General features: G+C 39.0%; 1 protein-coding gene across 1 annotated transcript in view; it reads right to left on the reverse strand.

The window, feature by feature from the left end:
- Nucleotides 1-20,399, reverse strand: part of LOC149239887 (kinesin-like protein KIN-12B) — a 61,781-nt gene that overhangs the window by 19,831 nt on the left and 21,551 nt on the right. Inside the window, 3 exon segments of the mRNA XM_089373569.1 lie at nt 18,639-18,785; nt 19,059-19,204; nt 19,871-19,966. Of these exon segments, the coding sequence (XP_089229695.1) occupies nt 18,639-18,785; nt 19,059-19,204; nt 19,871-19,966 (389 nt within the window).

The following is a 20,399-nucleotide window of genomic DNA, read 5'->3' on the forward strand; positions in this document are numbered from 1 at the left end:
TGTGTTGGCCAAATTTCGGCAGTACTTAGTGGGTAACCGATTTCGGGTGAAGACATATCACAATAGTCTTTGCCACTTTATGGGGCAACAAGGCCTCAACGATAGACAGCAGAGATGGGTCAGCAAGGTGTAGGCCTATGATTTTGATATTGATTACGTGCGGGGAAAGCACAATGTAGTGGCCAATGCATTATCCTGGAGACCCGCAGCCTCTCACTCATGAGCATTTGCCATGACTGTGGAAGGCACAGTTGTTGGTAGAGTACTTCAAAGATCGGCGAGCATGAAATATCTTGTAAGGAACACACACAAACGAGCATTATCGGGTGATGGTCGAGGTCATATATTACAAGGGGTGCATATTTTTGGTATGAGGCTCACAGTTGAGGGAGAGGGTACTCCATGCAACACATGATTCCCCATTATTAGGGCATCAGGGGTTCAAGAAGACATACATGGCAGTCAAAGAGCGCTTCACCTGGAAGGGCCTCAAGGGGGACGTGTTGAGGTATGTGCAGGAGTGTGAGGCATGCCAAAGGAACAAAGGAGAGTTGACCCATCCAACAAGGTTGTTGCAACCTCTTCCCATTCCTCGGGGGAAATGGGAGAGTATCTCCATGGATTTCATCACGGGGCTTCCCACGATGGAGGGCAAGTACTGTATTTATGTGGTGGTTGATCGAGTGACCAAATATGCTCATTTATTCGCCATTCTAACCCGGTATTTAGCCTCACAAGTGGTTGAGTTGTTCTTTAGGGAGGTCTTTCGTTTGCACGAACTTCCTAACAACATAGTCAGCGACAAAGATAGTCGGTTCATAGGGGAATTTTGGCAGGAGCTCTTCAGATTAGTGTGTACGGAGCTCACCCCAAGCACGAGTTACCACCCACAGACGAACGACTAGACAAAGCGAGTTAATAAATGGTTGGAGGGCTATCTCAGGAACTACGTGACCAGGCAACAGAGGGCATGGATTCGATGGCTGCACTTGGGCAAGTATTACTACAACACCACTCATCACATGTCAATCGGTATCACCCTTCTGTGCTTTATATGGTTATGATGCCTTATCTTTCGTTGATATTGTTTTTGGAAACGACAGGGCATCAAAGGCCAAACATTGGATCCTAGAGAGCCAAGTCATTCTCAAGGCTCTCAAGGACAACTAATTGACAGCAAAAAATCAACAAAAGATGTATGTTGATAGGCATTGGGTTGAAAGGGATTTTGAGGAGGGAGACTTGGTGTACCTATGGCTATAGCTATATAGACAATCTAACTTGAACCAGAAATGGGCCGAGAAGTTGCAACCACACTTCTATGGGCCGTATTGAGTGGTTACGAGAGTTGGAGAGGTGGCCTACGAGCTGGAGCTTCCCCCGAGGAGCAAGATTCAAAACATATTCCATGTTTCGTGCCTCAAGAAGTTGTTGGGCAAACAAGGGACGGCAGTTGTAGAGTTGCCCCCGCTTGATGATGAGGGGCTTCTAGTTTTGGAACCGGAGGCCATTCTGGAGACAAGGAAAATGAAGCTAAGGAACAGAACCATTAGAGAGTTTTTGGTGCGTTGGAAGAACTTGTCGGATGAGGATGCTACCTAGGAGGGTGAGCAAATATTGGAGCATCCAACGCTGAAGTTGCTTGAGGACAAGCAACATTTGGGAGGGGAGGATTGTAATGTCCCTTCCTAAATTATTTTGTTACAGGTTTCATTTCCCACAATTTTGGATAATTTTGGAACCCACTGAATTTTGACATAGGAACTTAGGGAAGAAAAGGAGGGTGAATTGCTTTGTTAGTGGAGTGTGGGGGCCACCCACATGGGAAAAACGCGCTTGGCCAAGTGAGGAGTTCAAATAGCCTTGGAGGGAAGTCGAATGGCAAGGTGGAGGGGCCCACGTGGGAAGGAAGGCCCATGACATTATAAATAGGAGGAGCTCATCTTCACAAAGCACCTTTTTGACATATTGAACTCAACCTTAGTTGCTCGAGTTGCCTAGTTAGGTCACTCATTGTTTAGCACGAGCTCTCTGAGCGGAGAACTCGCCCTCTCTTCAATGGACCACGAGTGCCACATAGTAAGGCTTCTTTCTATCATTCTGGGAGATTACAGGTGGCTATGCAGAGCACCCAAATCAGCTGCCATTCAACTAGTGTGTTCTCCAGGGGGACGCGGTAGTGGAACACGCAGTAGCTAATTCAGTGGCTTTCCAGGGAGCAATTGTCGGAGGAGTTTTGGTGAAGGAAGTACAAGAGAAGACTAGCCTTCGAGAGGATTTTGGGAGCTGGAGATTTTTGTTTGAGAGCATCGTGATTTCCAACACTCAAAATTAGCGCAGGAATTCCTCACTAGACACACATCGGAATTCGTGGGTCAATTTGTGGAGCGAGAATTTGTCGGGAGAGACAAGGGGATGTTCAGGGAGGATTATCTCAACCATTTTTGTGTGTTTGGGAGAGCTTATCTAGGAGTTACAGGCAGGTCGTACCTTACAGCGGTTGGAGGAGGACGCGGCTCTTGCAAGGCCGAATTTTTGGGTGTTGAGAAATGTAGGGCATTCAGAGTTACAAGATTTCTCTGCTTCATAATTGTTTGTGATATACTTTTACTTCTTAGCTTATAGTCTTTTCTTTGTTATGTTATTATTGTGTTCTTTTCATCAAGACAATTATCAATATGCACAATAAAATACAAGTGACAGTATGTAGGCTTGACAACCAAGGCCAAAACATCTCACCTCTTGAGAGGAAAACCCGATCAAAAATTCTTCTTCTAGATCTTCAATTAATGAGTACCAAGACCATGAAACAGGCCCTTGACTCTAGTATACTCTCAAGAACCTTGTCACTAACCTTGATGCTCTACCTCTTCCATTTCTCGACTTTCTCTTTGATCTCAAACTGCTCTCCTCGACTCTATCCTTCACAATGCTTCTTCTCGACTTCTTCTAGAGAAACTCAGTCGTTATGATATCACTGGCTTCCTCTAGAGAATCTTAGTCTCTTCCCTCCTTCGCTGCCCTAGAAGAATACCTTCTTCGTTGATCCAGAAGAATCCTCCTTTGATTTTCCCAAAAGAAACCTCCTTCGCTTGCCCCAGAAGAAACTCCTTCATTTGTCCCAAAAAAAACTCCTTTGCTACCTCTTTTTCTTCACACTTCTCTTGATCGAATGTGAGTCGAGATACTTGCTTCTAGGTGAGGCCGAGTGTGGCTATATATACACTTTGTTGCATGTCCTTTAGGCTGACATGATCACAAGTGGTTAGGCCAACTCATTCTAGCATGTTCTTCCATCGTTGTAAGTTGACTTGAGAGGATAAGTGACAAGGTCTTGGAGGACACTTTACATAGACAAGATTGATCTTTTACAAAGTGTAACATGACTTCATTACATGACAATGACTCTATCATTTTATGACTAGATAACAAACAATTCCTAAAGACTCTCAATGGGAGTCTTGACTCAAAAACAAAATCTCTTGCTCATGAAACCCATGAAGCAAGTCAATATAAAATCATAATTACATGTCATTGTGAAGACCGAATCTAGTTACACTTTTCAACACTCCCTCTAAACTATGGAGGTATTCATAATGGTACTTGGACTTTCTCAATCTGAAGAATTTCTCATAAGAAGAATTCAGATTTGTAACTCATTTGTATAGCATCATATCAAACCAGCATTGTTACATAGCAAAGCCTTGACTAACAGTTCCTCATCTCCACAAGATCTGAGCTCAATGTTGGCGAGACCAATGATTTATAGACACACTCATCATTGTCTCTCTTGGAATATAACTTGCCTGGGTACTCAAGATATGTCCCATGACAAATATTCTTATCTTGGACTCCCGAGCCCCCAAAGAATATCGGTCCTCCACGACTACTCTTTCTGTTGGATGCCCTACCTCATCCTCAAAGAGTATCGGATGCCAAATGATTACACAATCCTCCATTTTGTCTTCCCAGGTGAAGACCAGAATGACATGTATATCTCTCCCTCTCAAATCGGGAGGACATATTCCAATAAAGGAATGTACCTAAGCTCCCTACTCGCTTGCCTACCTAGCTCAACTTCATAAGGTGTATGGTATATAGACAGTGGGACATCATTTCATATGACAAGAGTTAGGGAATACTTCTCCAGCTATAAGGAGGAGCTCATCAAATTTTAGGTCCAAATAGGGACCAAGTCCAAGTGCAACCTAGTTGCAAGAAACACTGTTATATTTCAAAGGGAGTGTTGTTCCCTAGAGACAACTTCTGGCTGTAAAAGGTCAATGCCCAGGACATCTATCAAGATCTAATGAAAACTTTTTAAATGATTGGTTGGAGTTGGGCAAATAAAAATTGCAATGAACATAACTAATTCGAAGGCTCATAACTTCAATTCAAAATAGTTGGCATCTGAGAAATGTAGATCTTCAAACTGATAAAATAGAAAGAAGAAAATTGAGAATGAAAGATTTAACAGCTTGAGCAAAAAGAATTCAAGCTCGAAACCTTGAGAATGAAGTGATGAATAACACAAGAAACTAAGAACTAAGTATGAGTGAATTTCTGAAAGAGACAGAGCGCCCACATTAAGGAAAATTTTACTCAAACTACAGGTATTGTTTGGTACAAATAATAGCATAGGTAAATTTGTAGTATTGATTTCAATTCATCTTGTTGCTACAAATGTCCTTCCCAACAGAAGAAAGTATAAGATGAAACAGTAAAAATACAAGGAAATATAACATTACTTACTGCAACTTTTGCTCAGAATTCAGAATTAAAATGATCTTTCATTAATCTGGTCTTTGAGAGGTTTTGCACATTGCATCTCCACAATATTTATCAATCTTCAGAATGTGGTAGTTCCTTCGTGCTAACTGAAGCCTTGATTATGAGGACCTTGGAGTGAAAAATCTTGATTATGGTTACGTGATTCAATATTTCTACTCTCCAATTATGATAAAAAACTCCCCATAGGTGATTGAGTTCCTTATTTTCATGACTTCCTTGGATCTCAATATCCGATTTAGAAAGCCTCTCCAAGAGAAGATTTTCCATGGTATTCATGGATTTTTGAATTTCTTTCTTATTTTCATTTATCTTTTTTCCATTGTATCCATCATTTCTCTTTCAAGGAATTCTTGAAAACTTGATAAATCCACCTTTTTCAACAAACTACTATCCATTTTATTAAATTTATTCTCTGATTGAGAGAACCTAAATTCTAAGCCTTCACTTTCTTCATGAGTCTTGGATGAGCCTTCAAGAGATTTAATTGGTGTAGTAGATTTCTTTGGAGGCATGTCGGAAAATAATAATAGTACTCCTCTTTATCACAACTTTTAGTCACCAAAAAATGGATCTTCTAAGCAAAAGTTACACTACTTGTAAGTTACATACCTTTAAAACCTACTTTTGGAGAATATATGAATGGCTGAAGTTTTTCTTGATATATCTCTGAGATTTGAGCCCTACTAAATTTGAAATTTTGGTCTGTAATAATCTGATGTCCCTTCTTTGCAATTCCATGAATTCGACCAAAATTTGATGTGCCAAGTGAAAGTTATGGTCTTATTGATTTTTGGCCTTTTCCCAAAAGTAAAATTGTATAATGTATTTAAGTGTCCAATTCTTCAAATATAATTATGAAAGTTTTACCTAAGCTACTTCGTTGTCTCCTAAGATGTCTAAAAATTTATCAAAGAAAAAATGTTATACCAAAAATGCTAAGCTCACTTTTTGAAATTCATTTCAAGACCCTTCACAAACCATAACTTACACAAGGTATATCTCTAAAAGCAGAGCAAACCATAATTTGCAATTTTTACTAGATATACCTTGAGATCTCTTCTCAATATTGTCAAGCATTCACTATCTACAACGTCCCAGAAAAAATAGTGAAAATACCGCAATGGCCTATTTGAGGCAACAAATGTTATAGATCTGATCCAAAAATATATGAAAATAGAACATAACCGAAGAAATAACAAGATAGAAATAGATAGAAATGCTTCTTTATTGATCAAAACCCTTAAGGTAGGGCAACACCATACATTCACTCCTTAAGGAAGGAGAACACTCCACAAGCCATATGCTCGTTCATACAATATTACTTCACTTCCTGTCTCTCCATGTGGAGTCTCTAGCCTCTATATAGGCCTCATACAATACCATGGGTCATTACCATGGTTCCCTCATACCATCACTAATACCATGGGCCCATTACATTATTATTAACTACTTGTGGTCCCTTACATGACATGGGTTAACCACCTTATTAATTACTATGGCCCATCCCATTATTACATTATTACCTTGGGTATCTCCCTTGGTACCCCATATTATCCCCCCTAGGTATATAACATTCCACCCCCCTAAGCATGTTTCGTCCCCGAAACATGGGAAGAACACAAATAATAAGATCTACTCAAAAGAGTAGTCCACTGATACCATGCACGTTCATCTAGCCATCCAAGATAAAGGTGAACCCTCGATCTCGCTGGTGCCTCGCTCGCTTGAGATGGAAGTTGACCGTGGCAGCTCTTCTGTGTTGATGTGTAGTAGGTGGATCGTCTCTCCTTTCTATCTGTCATGTGACTACTTGGTTTCCATCTTGATGGTTGTCTTGCGGGGTGATGTGGGTGATGATATGTTGAAGTTTTAACCCTCGATGGCTTTTGCTTGACTTCACCCTGCTGTGGTACCTGTTGTGGTGTCTTCTTTTTCAATATGACTTCAACCACTGAGCCCTCCTCTGATGTATCATCACCTGTAACCTTTTCTTCTGCAGTCTCTGTTTGTGTTTGATTGTCGATCATCAAAGGCTTATCATCTGATATGTCAGTCCCTTGAACATCTTTTGCTTCAGCCTCCATGTGCTCTACCTGTTTATGGATGGAAATATCCTGTAATGTATTTTTCTTCTTTTTATACCATAGCTTTAGGAATTTCTTCTGCACATTAATATTGATAGTACCCACGGATTCCATCCAAGGATATCCCAAAACAACATCCATATTATCCATCTCTGAAGCATAAAAATCACCATGCAACACATATTTATCCATAGAAATCTTCAAATCCTTATACACTTGAACATCCTCATTATCAATCTGTGCAGTTTCAATGTGTTTTGCTGGAACTTGCAATCTTTTTGCCAAATTAATACTTATAAGATTTTGCTTGCAACTAGGATTTATAGACACAACGATTTTCTCCTTCTGAATCAATCCATGAACCTGCAATAAAGATATACCAGAAGAAAATAACCCTTTAGGTTCCTTGGTTTCCTTCTTTTCTACAAAAACTTTGCTAGGCTGTGTGTCTATCTGTGTGAGCTTATCCACAAGATTAGCTTTACAGTCAAAGTGGTCCATAAGATCTTTTGTGAATGTGTCCCAAGTCAAGGGCCTTCGATAGCAACGTTGATGCCATTGCCACCATTGCTGTCTTTCATTGTCCAAGTACATTATTCCCACACCCAACTGAGTCTCATCATCAGTGATGTAATTCAATCTAAAATATTTCTCCATTTGTGCTAGCCATTTGGCTGGATGAGAGCCATCAAATTTATACAAGTCCCTGAAATTCTGACCTAGGGCCGCCATAAAAAAAAAGGCGAAAATTTGAAATGGTCACAATTCCGTCAATATTGCTCAGAATCGCTAATATAACCTATTTTTAGAAATGGCACAATCATTCTGCATCTGCCCATGTGGTATAAATCTTGATCCAGGCACTTGAAATTTCAGATCTGTGCTGCTACTCTCCCGCCGTCACCAAAATTTCTGCAAAAAGCGCTGATTTTAAATCAGCGATATCTCCCTCATCCGGACTCCGATTCAACTGATTTTTTTTTTTGAAATTGGGTATTTTTTCCCAAAGAATTCAGATCTGCAATTAGATTTTGCAAATCTTGTACCAGGACATCTAGATCTGCGCCGCAAAATCGCTGCCCTGAAAATTGTCTGCAACCCCACTGATTTTTAGATCAGTGATATCTCCTTCATCCGGACTTCGATTCAACCGATTTTTTTTTTGAAATCGGCTATTTTTGCACAAGGAATACAGATCTGCAATTAGATTCTGCAGATCTTGCACCAACATGTACAGATCTGACCTGCAAAGTCGCCGCCCCCGAAACCCTGCAAAAATTAAAAAAAAAATAAAAATAAAAATCTCCACGGCTTGCCCAAGAAAGTGCTCTGATACCACTTGTTGTAGATCTGATCCAAAAATATATGAAAATAGAACATAACCGAAGAAATAACAAGATAGAAATAGATAGAAATGCTTCTTTATTGATCAAAACCCTTAAGGTAGGGCAACACCATACATTCACTCCTTAAGGAAGGAGAACACTCCACAAGCCATATGCTCGTTCATACAATATTACTTCACTTCCTGTCTCTCCATGTGGAGTCTCTAGCCTCTATATAGGCCTCATACAATACCATGGGTCATTACCATGGTTCCCTCATACCATCACTAATACCATGGGCCCATTACATTATTATTAACTACTTGTGGTCCCTTACATGACATGGGTTAACCACCTTATTAGTTACTATGGCCCATCCCATTATTACATTATTACCTTGGGTACCTCCCTTGGTACCCCATATTATCCCCCCTAGGTATATAACAACAAAACCCTAGGTTCATCTGCATTAAAATACCAAATATTATGAACCATGAGTCTAAGTCAATAATTACAATCCACTCTACAGAGGAAGCTCCCTTTACAATGAATACGATGTATAAGACAAGATATGATGATCTTAAGATTGTCTCCTTAGTATATATATATATATATATATAGCAGACAAAGGGTACAATTCTAATAAAATAGGACCATGATAACCCCTACATAACAATATTAATAGAAATGTAATCACTCAATATATAGGGTTTAGTATGGGGTTTTAGGGTTAACATGGGGGTCATATAGGGCTTAACAAAAGCCATCACGTTATGAAATGTTATTGGACTTTTTACCACTTTCACAGCAAGACCCAAAAATTATATCACCACATCCAATTAAGAATATCAATGCATGGAAACTAGAACATGGTGTAACCAAACTATAACATCAATGCATGGAAACTAGAACATGTTGTAACCAAACTATAACATCTATAAGTGCATCTACAAATCTAAGAGATGAGGGTGCAGTATCTAATATACCATAGTTGAGCTAGACAATGTTTTATCTGAAGGAGAAAATGAATCAGCAACAATACACCCATGTGAGGTTGCCTCTAAAGTGGATTACAGTTACAAACTTAAAGTCTAAGAACCACCTACAAAACTTCAAAGCCACATCTACGAAAACAATATTTGATAGATTTAGGAGTGCAAACAATGAAATATATTATCTAATTCAAAATACAAATACTCAGGAACATAGTTTTAAAAACTGACCAATTCAAACTAGAAATCGGCCAAATTGGTTGGTCAACTAATCTCGGGATTGAACCAGTCCATAGGCTGACCAGGACCAGTTAAGTGCCAAATTGGCTGGTTTTTTATCGAATCGTCTTGTCGGTCTTGACCAGCCAATTCGGGTGCCACGCAAGTGGACAGAAAGATGGGACTCGCGGGTCGTTTTTGGGTGTGGCTTTTTGCAAACCTTGGGCAGATTTCCTCCCAAATCTACCCCCCTAAACTTAGAAAAGCAAGTCCAAGCTCATATTTGCCTCACAAATTTGATTTCTAATGTTTGTGAGAATTTGAGCACTTGGGCAGTGCTGCAACAGCAATGACTTTTGGAGCAACAGCAGCAAGTTTGGAGGTTCTTTGTCATCTTGAAGGAGATTTCTACTGGAGTTGGCATCTTTGGAAGGAGGATTCAAAAATTGGTTTTCATTCCAACCTTACAGGTATGATTTTTCCCTAAAAAAATTCCAGATTTCATTGTTATCTCTGTTTTTTAATTTTCTTGCCCCTCTTTCAAGTTTCAACTTTCAAGTTAAAAAACAGCAAGGAAGAAGGATCATAGTTGATCATATGTTTAAATTGTATTTTTCTATTTTGTTTGCAGATCTCTTTCCTTCCAAATATGAAATTTGACCATCCATTATAGCCCCAATAGTCAAAGACGTTGCATGGGTTCATTGTGATGTTGATGGTAAAATATGGAGACAGTCATGAAGAATGAGTGAATTAAGGTACCTCTATTTTGAGGTGCTCTCTGAGGGTGAGCTACTAATGAAAGGTCATAAAATAATCAGGTTAGGTGTTGGTGTGTGTATGTGGTGTTTCTAGTGTCTCATACGTATTAATTGGTGGCAGGTGCTAGTGTTCGTGTAGTGAGGTGTTAATTGTTGGGCAAATATTAGATGTATCCAATGGGAGGAGGGGGTATTTATAGCAATGTTTTAAAACTCCGACTCCGACTCGGTATCGACTCGGCCGGCTCGATTTCAATGACTCGGTCGTTGTAAAAAATACATTAAATATTTATTTTTTATAAAAACACATAATTTTAAAGATTTTCATTCATGTTTCCAAACACACAGCATTAGAATATAGATAGAAGACAACATATTATCAAAGTAGGCTCATGAATATATCCATTATATCAAAATGGCACCCAATGCATTGTCCAATACATACACGATGATGATATAGAGATCAAAACAAAAACAAATAACCAAGGAGGCTATAAATGGCCTCTACAACAAAACTCTGTGACCAATACTACTGGCTATTGCTAGAGTTGCCAACATCATCTGGCTCAGTGCTACTTGGGAGCGGGAGCGAAAGTGGGGAGCACGAGCGAAAACGGGAGCTGGAGCGACATTTTCAGAAGCTCCTGGTTTGGAAGCGAATCCTGAAGAAGTTCGACAACCAATGTCACTAACATCAAGGTACAAAGAGGGATTGGTGCTCTTGGTTAAATACGAGTTCCATACCCTAATACAGGACAAAATTCAATGGAAACATTGCAATCCTCCAATCCTGAAATCCTGAAAATCTGATAAGTCTGCTAAATTTTGAATGAAATCTAAAATTCTACTTTCTCCATATGAAATCCAATGAGGCCGGAACCACTCTCAAACATCCTGAGTCATTTCATGGTAATGTTAAAAATTTAAGTAAAAGGATGAAAATGAAGATTAAGGAGAATGTCACTTTTACTTTAAGAATTTAACATTACCATGAAATTTGAGTAGCATATCAATACTAGGAGAGGTGAATGGACCCCAAATAGCACTTAACCAATTTAGAAAACACCTTGGAGTCCCCAACAATCAACTAAATGTTAAAAAGTTAAAAAAAAATTAGAAAAATCGTTGTTTTTTGTGGGGACTGGCTAGATTTAATGACTCGGCCGAGTAGATGTGGAAACGGCTGGGTTGACCGAATCATGATTGACTCGGCCGAGTCATGCAATAACTCGGCCGAGTCAGTCATGACTCGGCCTCCCGAACTGGTTTTTCTGCCGAGTCATAAAATTCTTCAATGACTCGGATCAACTCGGCCGTTTCGGATTCGATTCGGCCGAATTTTAAAACTATGATTTATAAGTTGAAACAACACTTGGCTAGTATAAGAGGCTAAGTAACCTCCTATGATGCACCATATTAAGAAAGAAATCCATGAAAAGGTTGAGAAGTATTAGGAGAGAAAGGCTAGGGAAAAGGCTATACAAGATGAAATTGCAAGGATGAAGGAACTTCCAGAAGCTATGGCTAGGAGAGAAGCAAGTGGGTATGATGATTTTGACTTTGAAGTCTCCTATATCCCTTCCGCCAATCTCCATGACCACTTCCATTATGTTCCTCCCGCTCTTGGGTCTCACTCTCAACTTCAAGGCCAAGCCAAAGGTTAAAAAAAAGGATGAACATTAAGAGCTATTTCACACCTTCCTCCACCTCTACCTCTGTTATTGCTAGTGCCACTGCCTCCCAACCAAGTCTAAGTCAACCCACCTTGGATGCTCATTGGAAAAATCAATGCAGAGATGTTGCTTTTGAATACAATGCCATATGGTGGTATGATGCAGATATCTCCTTTAATATTACTCACTCACCTTATTACCAAGCGATGTGTGATGTTATCACTGCACAAAAGGGCTTCAAAGGCCCTACTATGCATGACTTGAAGGCAACTCTTTTGCAAATCGAGATTGTGTCCATTGGAGAATATTTGACTGAATTTAAAGAGTCATGGACCAAAATAGGTTGTTCCATCATGTCAGATGGATGGACTAATGGCAAAAGCTGCACTATCATAAATTTCCTTGTCGCCTGCCCTCAAGGAACCATGGTTTTGGATGCACCTATTATTTGAACTTTTGGAAGAAATTGTTACAGCAGTCAAGGAACAAAATGTTGTGCAAGTCATCACCGATAATGCCTCAAACTTTGTTCTTGCTAGAAAGATGTTAGAGGCCAAATATAGGACCATGTTTTGGACCCCATGTGTTACACATTGCATAGACCTCATGCTTGAGGACATAGGAAAAGTGGAGTGGGTAAAGAACACTATGGAGCATGCCAAGAGTATCACAAAATATATCTACAACCACTCATAGGTGTTGAACCTAATGAGGAAAAACACTAGGGGCAGGGAGCTTGTTAAGCCCGCCATCACAAGGTATGCAACTCACTTCTTCATATTGCAATCTCTCACTTCCCAGCAACAAAACTTGCAGAAAATGTTTTCCAACGATAATTGGAATTCAACTCAGTGGGCTCGCAAAGCAAATGGAAAAGACACCAAAAAGAAAGTTTTTGACAACACCTTTTGGAAAAAAAGCAGCAGAGCATGTGAAAATTTGTGAGCCCCTTGTTAAGATGTTACGGTTGGTGGATGGGGAAAAATTGGCCATGGGCTACATCTGAGGCTATGGATCAGGGAAAGGAGTAGATACAGGCAGCCTACAAGGACAGAGTAGGTAAATATGGGCCTATTTAGGAGATCACTGATAACAGATGGAACAATCAACTCCATCATCTTATACATGCAATCAGGTATTTCCTGAACCCAAAATATCATAAGGCTAAGCTAGGAGAAGACCATATTGGGGAGGTCAGAGATGGGTTGTATGAGTGCGTGGAGTGCATGGTACCTGATCAGTTGCAATAGTTGGAAATACATCAACAACTCGTTGCTTTCTCTAGGGCCATAGGCACATTTGGCAAAAATCTAGCAAAGATTGCTAGAGATGTGGATCAACCAGGTAAGCAATTACAATTTATTTGATTTTTTTTGTAATATTCAATTGTTGTAATTTGTAAATTTTTCAAACTTACCATCTAAATTGTTGAACAATGAGCAAACTCTAGTCTTGGTCTATGTAGCTCACTGGTGGGATTGGTTTGGAAGCCAATGTCCTCAACTAAAACCGTGTGCAGTTAGAGTTTTCAGCCAAACTTGCAGTTCTTCTGGGTGTGAGCGCAATTGGTCTGTTTTTTAGAGGATTCACACGAAGAAGAGAAATTGTTTGGAACAAAAATGATTGAATGAACTTGTCTTCATGTAATACAACCTTTGACTAAGGCACGAACAGTGATTGAACAAAAGACCTGATACAAATCCCAATGTGTTAGATGATATTGATCCAACTTCAGAATGGGTGGGGGGAGACTCAACCAGTTGAGTTGGATGTTGATTTTGATATTGATGCCATCGAGTTGGGGGGTGTTGATCCCAATGTAGATCTTGTAGTTGAACCAGTAGGTGGAAGGAAGCGAACCACCAAGACCAAGCATGGCATATGGTATTTGTTAGAGGAGCAGTGGCCGTGCAACTCAGCCAACTCATGCTTCTAGTTTTGCTAGGCCCAGTACCGCTATTGAGGCTGGAGAGGAGTGTGAGGAGTCCTCAGACTCTGCGCCAGATGATGTTTATGTAGCTCCTGCCGATGATCCCATGTCTAATAGTGGTGATGAGTTTGATGAGAGATTAGGTTGATCAATGATTTGTAGGCTAGTGGCCTAATAGCTTGAGTTTTAGCATTGTTTTTGGACTCTAAAGGCTATTTAGAGCCTCATTGGTTATATATTTTGTTGATGATATCATTTATCTATACTGCACCCGGAGCATGTGAAAATTTGTGAGCCCCTTGTTAAGATGTTACGGTTGGTGGATGGGGAAAAATTGGCCATGGGCTACATCTGAGGCTATGGATCAAGGAAAGGAGTAGATACAGGCAGCCTTCAAGGACAGAGTAGGTAAATATGGGCCTATTTAGGAGATCACTGATAACAGATGGAACAATCAACTCCATCATCTTATACATGCAATCAAGTATTTCCTGAACCCAAAATATCATAAGGCTAAGCTAGGAGAAGACCATATTGGGGAGGTCAGAGATGGGTTGTATGAGTGCGTGGAGTGCATGGTACCTGATCAGTTGCAATAGTTGGAAATACATCAACAACTCGTTGCTTTCTCTAGGGCCATAGGCACATTTGGCAAAAATCTAGCAAAGATTGCTAGAGATGTGGATCAACCAGGTAAGCAATTACAATTTATTTGATTTTTTTTGTAATATTCAATTGTTGTAATTTGTAAATTTTTCAAACTTACCATCTAAATTGTTGAACAATGAGCAAACTCTAGTCTTGGTCTATGTAGCTCACTGGTGGGATTGGTTTGGAAGCCAATGTCCTCAACTAAAACCGTGTGCAGTTAGAGTTTTCAGCCAAACTTGCAGTTCTTCTGGGTGTGAGCGCAATTGGTCTGTTTTTTAGAGGATTCACACGAAGAAGAGAAATTGTTTGGAACAAAAATGATTGAATGAACTTGTCTTCATGTAATACAACCTTTGACTAAGGCACGAACAGTGATTGAACAAAAGACCTGATACAAATCCCAATGTGTTAGATGATATTGATCCAACTTCAGAATGGGTGGGGGGAGACTCAACCAGTTGAGTTGGATGTTGATTTTGATATTGATGCCATCGAGTTGGGGGGTGTTGATCCCAATGTAGATCTTGTAGTTGAACCAGTAGGTGGAAGGAAGTGAACCACCAAGACCAAGCATGGCATATGGTATTTGTTAGAGGAGCAGTGGCCGTGCAACTCAGCCAACTCATGCTTCTAGTTTTGCTAGGCCCAGTACCGCTATTGAGGCTGGAGAGGAGTGTGAGGAGTCCTCAGACTCTGCACCAGATGATGTTTATGTAGCTCCTGCCGATGATCCCATGTCTAATAGTGGTGATGAGTTTGATGAGAGATTAGGTTGATCAATGATTTGTAGGCTAGTGGCCTAATAGCTTGAGTTTTAGCATTGTTTTTGGACTCTAAAGGCTATTTAGAGCCTCATTGGTTATATATTTTGTTGATGATATCATTTATATGTACTGCACCCGGAGCCATTTTGATATATGCAATTCTGGTTTATTGAATCCAGTTCAATCCAGTTTAATCTAGTTCCAGTTTGAATCACAGTTAGATAGGCGACCAGTTTGATGCCCAATTCTGGTTTTTAAAACTATGCTTAGGAACTATACACCCATAAAATGTGGTCTGAAAAGTTAGGATCCCAAGCGCAATCTCCAACAAAATATGGAAATACTCTATTATTGAAGGAAATCACAACAGAAACTAAGACACTAGATGCAAATACTTGCTCTCACAGCAACACACTAATAAAGGCACTAACTCTCTGCCCCACAGAGACTGCTTAGTTAATGCATGCTCCTCTACTTTTATAGACTAACCCCTAAGTGATGCATTAAACTTGACCATGTCAACCTCAATAAGCGTGCCTCATTGTGAGAAAGCATTAAATCCTTCAATGCAACCCATTAGTGGTCATTGTGCAGAATCACTTGTCTGCTAATCCACCTAACTATTAGGCTATGTCAGCCATCATAAATGCGCCATGCCCCTGAAGAAATGTACCCAGCATCAAATGTAACCACCAGCATTAAAGCACTCCACTGTAGCATTAAAGCAACCACCTGGGCAAGCCTGCTCATCATGGACAAGAATAACTCCAGCAAAACAGAAATGGTAAAGAGAGTTAATAAAAGTGCCCTCTCTCTCCAGCTCTGCAATCCCTGTTGCTGCTCACCCAGACTGAAGGGAGAAGAAATTCGGAACAACAGCATAAAATTCTAACAGATTGTTCTTTTAAACAATGGTGGAAATGTTTGGTAAGCTGACTTCTGCAATAATATGAATGGTATAACCAATGAAGACACAAGACAGGAACAGTTGATAGACAAAGACATGAAGTATCAGTGTCTGCTAGTTCAAAATGATGTCTTTTCATAGATTCACTTGTAAGCATTGAGATTCCTTTGAACTTTGTTTTGCAATGGCAGTTAAATAGGATGCTTTAGTGCTGCCAACTGCATCTTGCATTGTATAACAGCTTTTGCATTAAATTCCATACATTTTTTAGGACTTGTGGTTTTTCTCACTTAGACCTAGAACCATGTAGAGATCTTTGAAATAGTATAAAGGAAGAAACTAAGGATAGGTTTAAGAGTTGAAAATGCTGATAACTATGAGAAAAGGCAAAGCAAAAAAGCACATAAAGATCTCAATTTCCAACAGTGAAAAAGGTATAAAAATAATGTCATCATCCACCCGCATTAGTTGAACTTTACATATAAATTGGAGACTGAAGTAAAACAAATGTGGGCGGCAGAGTTGAAAATTCAAGACGTCGTGCAGTTTCTGTACCAACAAGATCACATCCAAAAGGGGGATGTTTACAGTTAGAGTAAATAAATCTAGGCGGTCAGATTTGGAGCAAAGATTGAAAGGAAAAGAATTAATGTACTATAAACACAATTTCCACAAAATTATGTTGGAAACATAACGACAAGGTTTGCTCAGAAACAGCCAATGCAAGAAATCTAGCCTTTATGATTTGGGAACCCATTGGAATTTTCCTAGTGTTCTGAAAATATTAATTCTCATCTACGGTTGATAAATAAAAGCAAAATCAAAAGGCATTCCAACCAGTGAAGCATGACCCGCATAAGACCCACGAGTACCCATGGGTCTGCACGGGTCCTATACGCCCACAGGTCCTATACCGGGCCAGGTCACCCGCATAGAACCCGTGGTTAAGACCCTTACCCAGCGGGTTTATCATTAAACTCGTCTACCCATATAGGACCCATGGGTAGCCTATAAAACCCGTATCGGACCCATATAGGACCCGTCGAGCCTCAAAAGGCACAAACTCTTCAGATATTTTTTTTTTAACTTTTTTTTATGTACTTAGTTTTGGAAGAAAGAATGGAATGGGTCAGAATTTTAAAAAGCTTGTGAACATGAAAAAGCTTTAATATTAATTTTGAAAAAGCTTATAATCATTTAAAATAGTCATTTATTCTTACTATGGTAAATGTCCTAGAGTTTCATCATTTTCTCCTGCATGCCATAGAGATATGCTTTGCAGATGAGGCCCCATGCCTAAACCATAAACGACATCAAATTATAATCTTAAGAGATTGAACTATGCCAGCCCATCAGGGAGAGTTGCCCACTAGTGCCAACTCTCTATGTTATTGAAACAGAGACCCTCTCAGCTATTTGCTTCAGACAAAGGCTGGTATTGAGGCCATTAGGAGAATTCCACTTCAAGGCCAAAAAAGACACCTCATTAATGGATATTTTGCAGACACTTATTTCCTCAACATTTGTGGAGACCTGGCATCGTATATAACAACACTAGAACATGTTGACTTCTCTTGCACAGAGTCAGTCTCTAATCATTTATCATTTATGACATATGTATTTGAATTTTGAACTTGCTGACATTTTTTATTTTAATTTTGGAATTATGAGTCCTTTTCTTATTCAGTATCTAAATGTTTTGCTTACAAAAATCGAATATGTTATGTTGTACTTTTATAGATATGAGATGATGTTATGAATTATTGCATATATTGTGGTTTTTATGACTTATAAGGATTGGAATTGTCATTAGTTTCTTTTTTGTGCTTAAAATTTACCATATTTTAAGTTTTTTCTTTTTGTATTTTGAGGAGTCTTAGTAGGGTTGTTCCAGAGTCTTATACGAGTACGAGTTGTGCAACATTGATACCAACAACTGTTTATCTACAGAAAAAAAGACAATACAGCAGAGATTAACAATCAACCTTCTCAATTTTCAAGTGAACATTTCACATTAAATGTTGTTGGCTCCACCAAGAATATATCCTTGTGTAAATGGAAGCAGCAAGGAGGTTAACGGCAACGATAAAGGCTTTGCTAACAAAATGTTCCCAGAAGAATTGTTTGAAGAATTCTGGAAGACAGGAAAGAATTGTAAAAGCAGAGCATCAAGTAACAAAGAACATGACCAGTGGAGTAAGGATCCTCCAGAACTTGAGCAGAAAATCCTTGACAGTTTATATCACAAGTAGGCACAAGATCACATTTTTTTTGGTGAGGAAAACATCTAGAGAAAATGGGCTGTATTGAAATACTTTTTTATGGGCAAGATCACATTTTTTGGTGAGGAAAACATCTAAAGAAAATGGACTGTATTGAAATATTTTTTATGGGTAAAAAGATTATAGATTAGCATGCAGAACCCTCTCTCTTAGTCCAATTGATATTATGATAAACTACAATATAATTTACTCTCCCCGCCTCCCTCCCCCACCACCGAGAAAGACATTATATTTGGACCATTTAAAGAAGAGACATTACCTGCTTGCTGGGGAGATGGCACATATCATGGCTAACTTTGCATTCCCTCCCAAAGATTCTTGCAACAAAAAGGTTAGTTTTGAATCGCGGTACGGAATATGCCTTTGCTTTCTGTGTGATACTTCTGCTAGAATATTTATCAGGTTCCTGTATGTTTTCAATGATCGAAAATTGTTAGACAGAGAAGCATCGGATAATTTAACCATGGGCAGAGAATGCCAGAAGCATGATGAAAAAGTTGATCCATTTATAATGTTGATAGATTTGTTAAAGAACTATACTGGCACAAAATGGTCAGTAATCCATTCAAAGTAGCATAAACACTTTTCTATTTTTCACATACAATTCAATCAAAATCCTACTGTGCCATTTGTGTCATACATTAAAACTACTATGTTGCAACTTGCAATGCATTCATACCCTAGCTGTGACAAAGAACGGTTAATGTTTCCAGCCTCTTTTAAACGATCTCCAGCAGCACGTGTGATCTTTTGTCTTTCAGATCCAGCAAGGTCAACCAGGTTGATTCTACTTGTTCTCAGACTGAATAAACCATCTGTCATACTCTGCATAAATAAAATATATGTTGCAGTGAGTATATACAGGAATGCAAATTAAAAAACATATAATCCAGATTGCACTCCTTAATTAATAGAAATTCCACATGTTCATATAGGGTAAGAATCAAACGATAGTAACACAAGCTGTGAACCACAACTGCAAGTGTTTCTACTGCTAAAACTAAGATATTAGAACCAAACAACCTGTTTAATGAAATATACAACTTACAAAGATTATATTCAAGAAATAGTTTTGGTACTGCTTGAATTGAGGAATTGAGGAAATCAGTCGTGTTTCTTATACGATGATTTTCTGAACATAACTAGAGTGGTTATGTACTTCAAAATTTTGCATTCTAATAAAAAACTCCCATTGAATCACTACAGCATGCAGAGTTAATAAAAATACATAAACATATCAAAACTAATTTCAAGCAAACTTCATCATTCTGAGATGCTTTCCTCTGAAGAGCTTGTATAATAATGATCCCAACAAAAGTCAGCCTAAGTTTCTTATAGAGAAATTCTCTCTTTCCCCTGTTAATTTCTTTCCACATATGTTTGGAAGAGACATAGAACCCAATTATTTTCCAATGGAAGTATCACTATCTTTGAATTTGTACTCACATTATTCTAATAGAAGTTGAAATTGAACTTGAGGTAACATAATACCTTGCAGCGAGATTCAAGTACACATGTGAACACGCTATGTGAACGTGAACTTTCCACATTAATACTTGTGGCACCTACTCTCCTATTTGCAAGGCCCTGTAAAAAAGATTGCATAAATCGCATAAGTCAGCTGAACTCATTGAGTAGCCAAATCAAAAGCATCAGTAACCAGATCCAATACAGCAAGAAAAAGTTAGGTCCCTTCATCATTTTCAAAGAAAAATCATTTCTGAATAGCAGGGCTTCGTTTGTGAAGAATGCTCACAGTTTGGAATTGCACTAATGTAATGTGTATTAGAATTTTTGTCACAATAGTTTTCAGAAGAGTCTGGCAAGCTTGCAAGTTACCATCCAAGCAGCTATATCAAGACTTTCAGGGGACTTAACTGTCGGATCAAAATGAATATCCCTATTGAATAAGGAGTTTCTTGGTTTAACATCTTCTTTCAAGGGAAAGTGGTGCGTTAAGAAAGGATTTCATAATTGGGGCTGATTTCTGGGCATAGGATTCAAGCAATTGGCTGCAATG

Source organism: Pinus tabuliformis, chromosome 8, assembly GCF_031772625.1.
Source record: "Pinus tabuliformis cultivar Carrire ecotype Pingquan chromosome 8, CPIR1, whole genome shotgun sequence".
NCBI classification, from domain to species: domain Eukaryota; kingdom Viridiplantae; phylum Streptophyta; class Pinopsida; order Pinales; family Pinaceae; genus Pinus; species Pinus tabuliformis.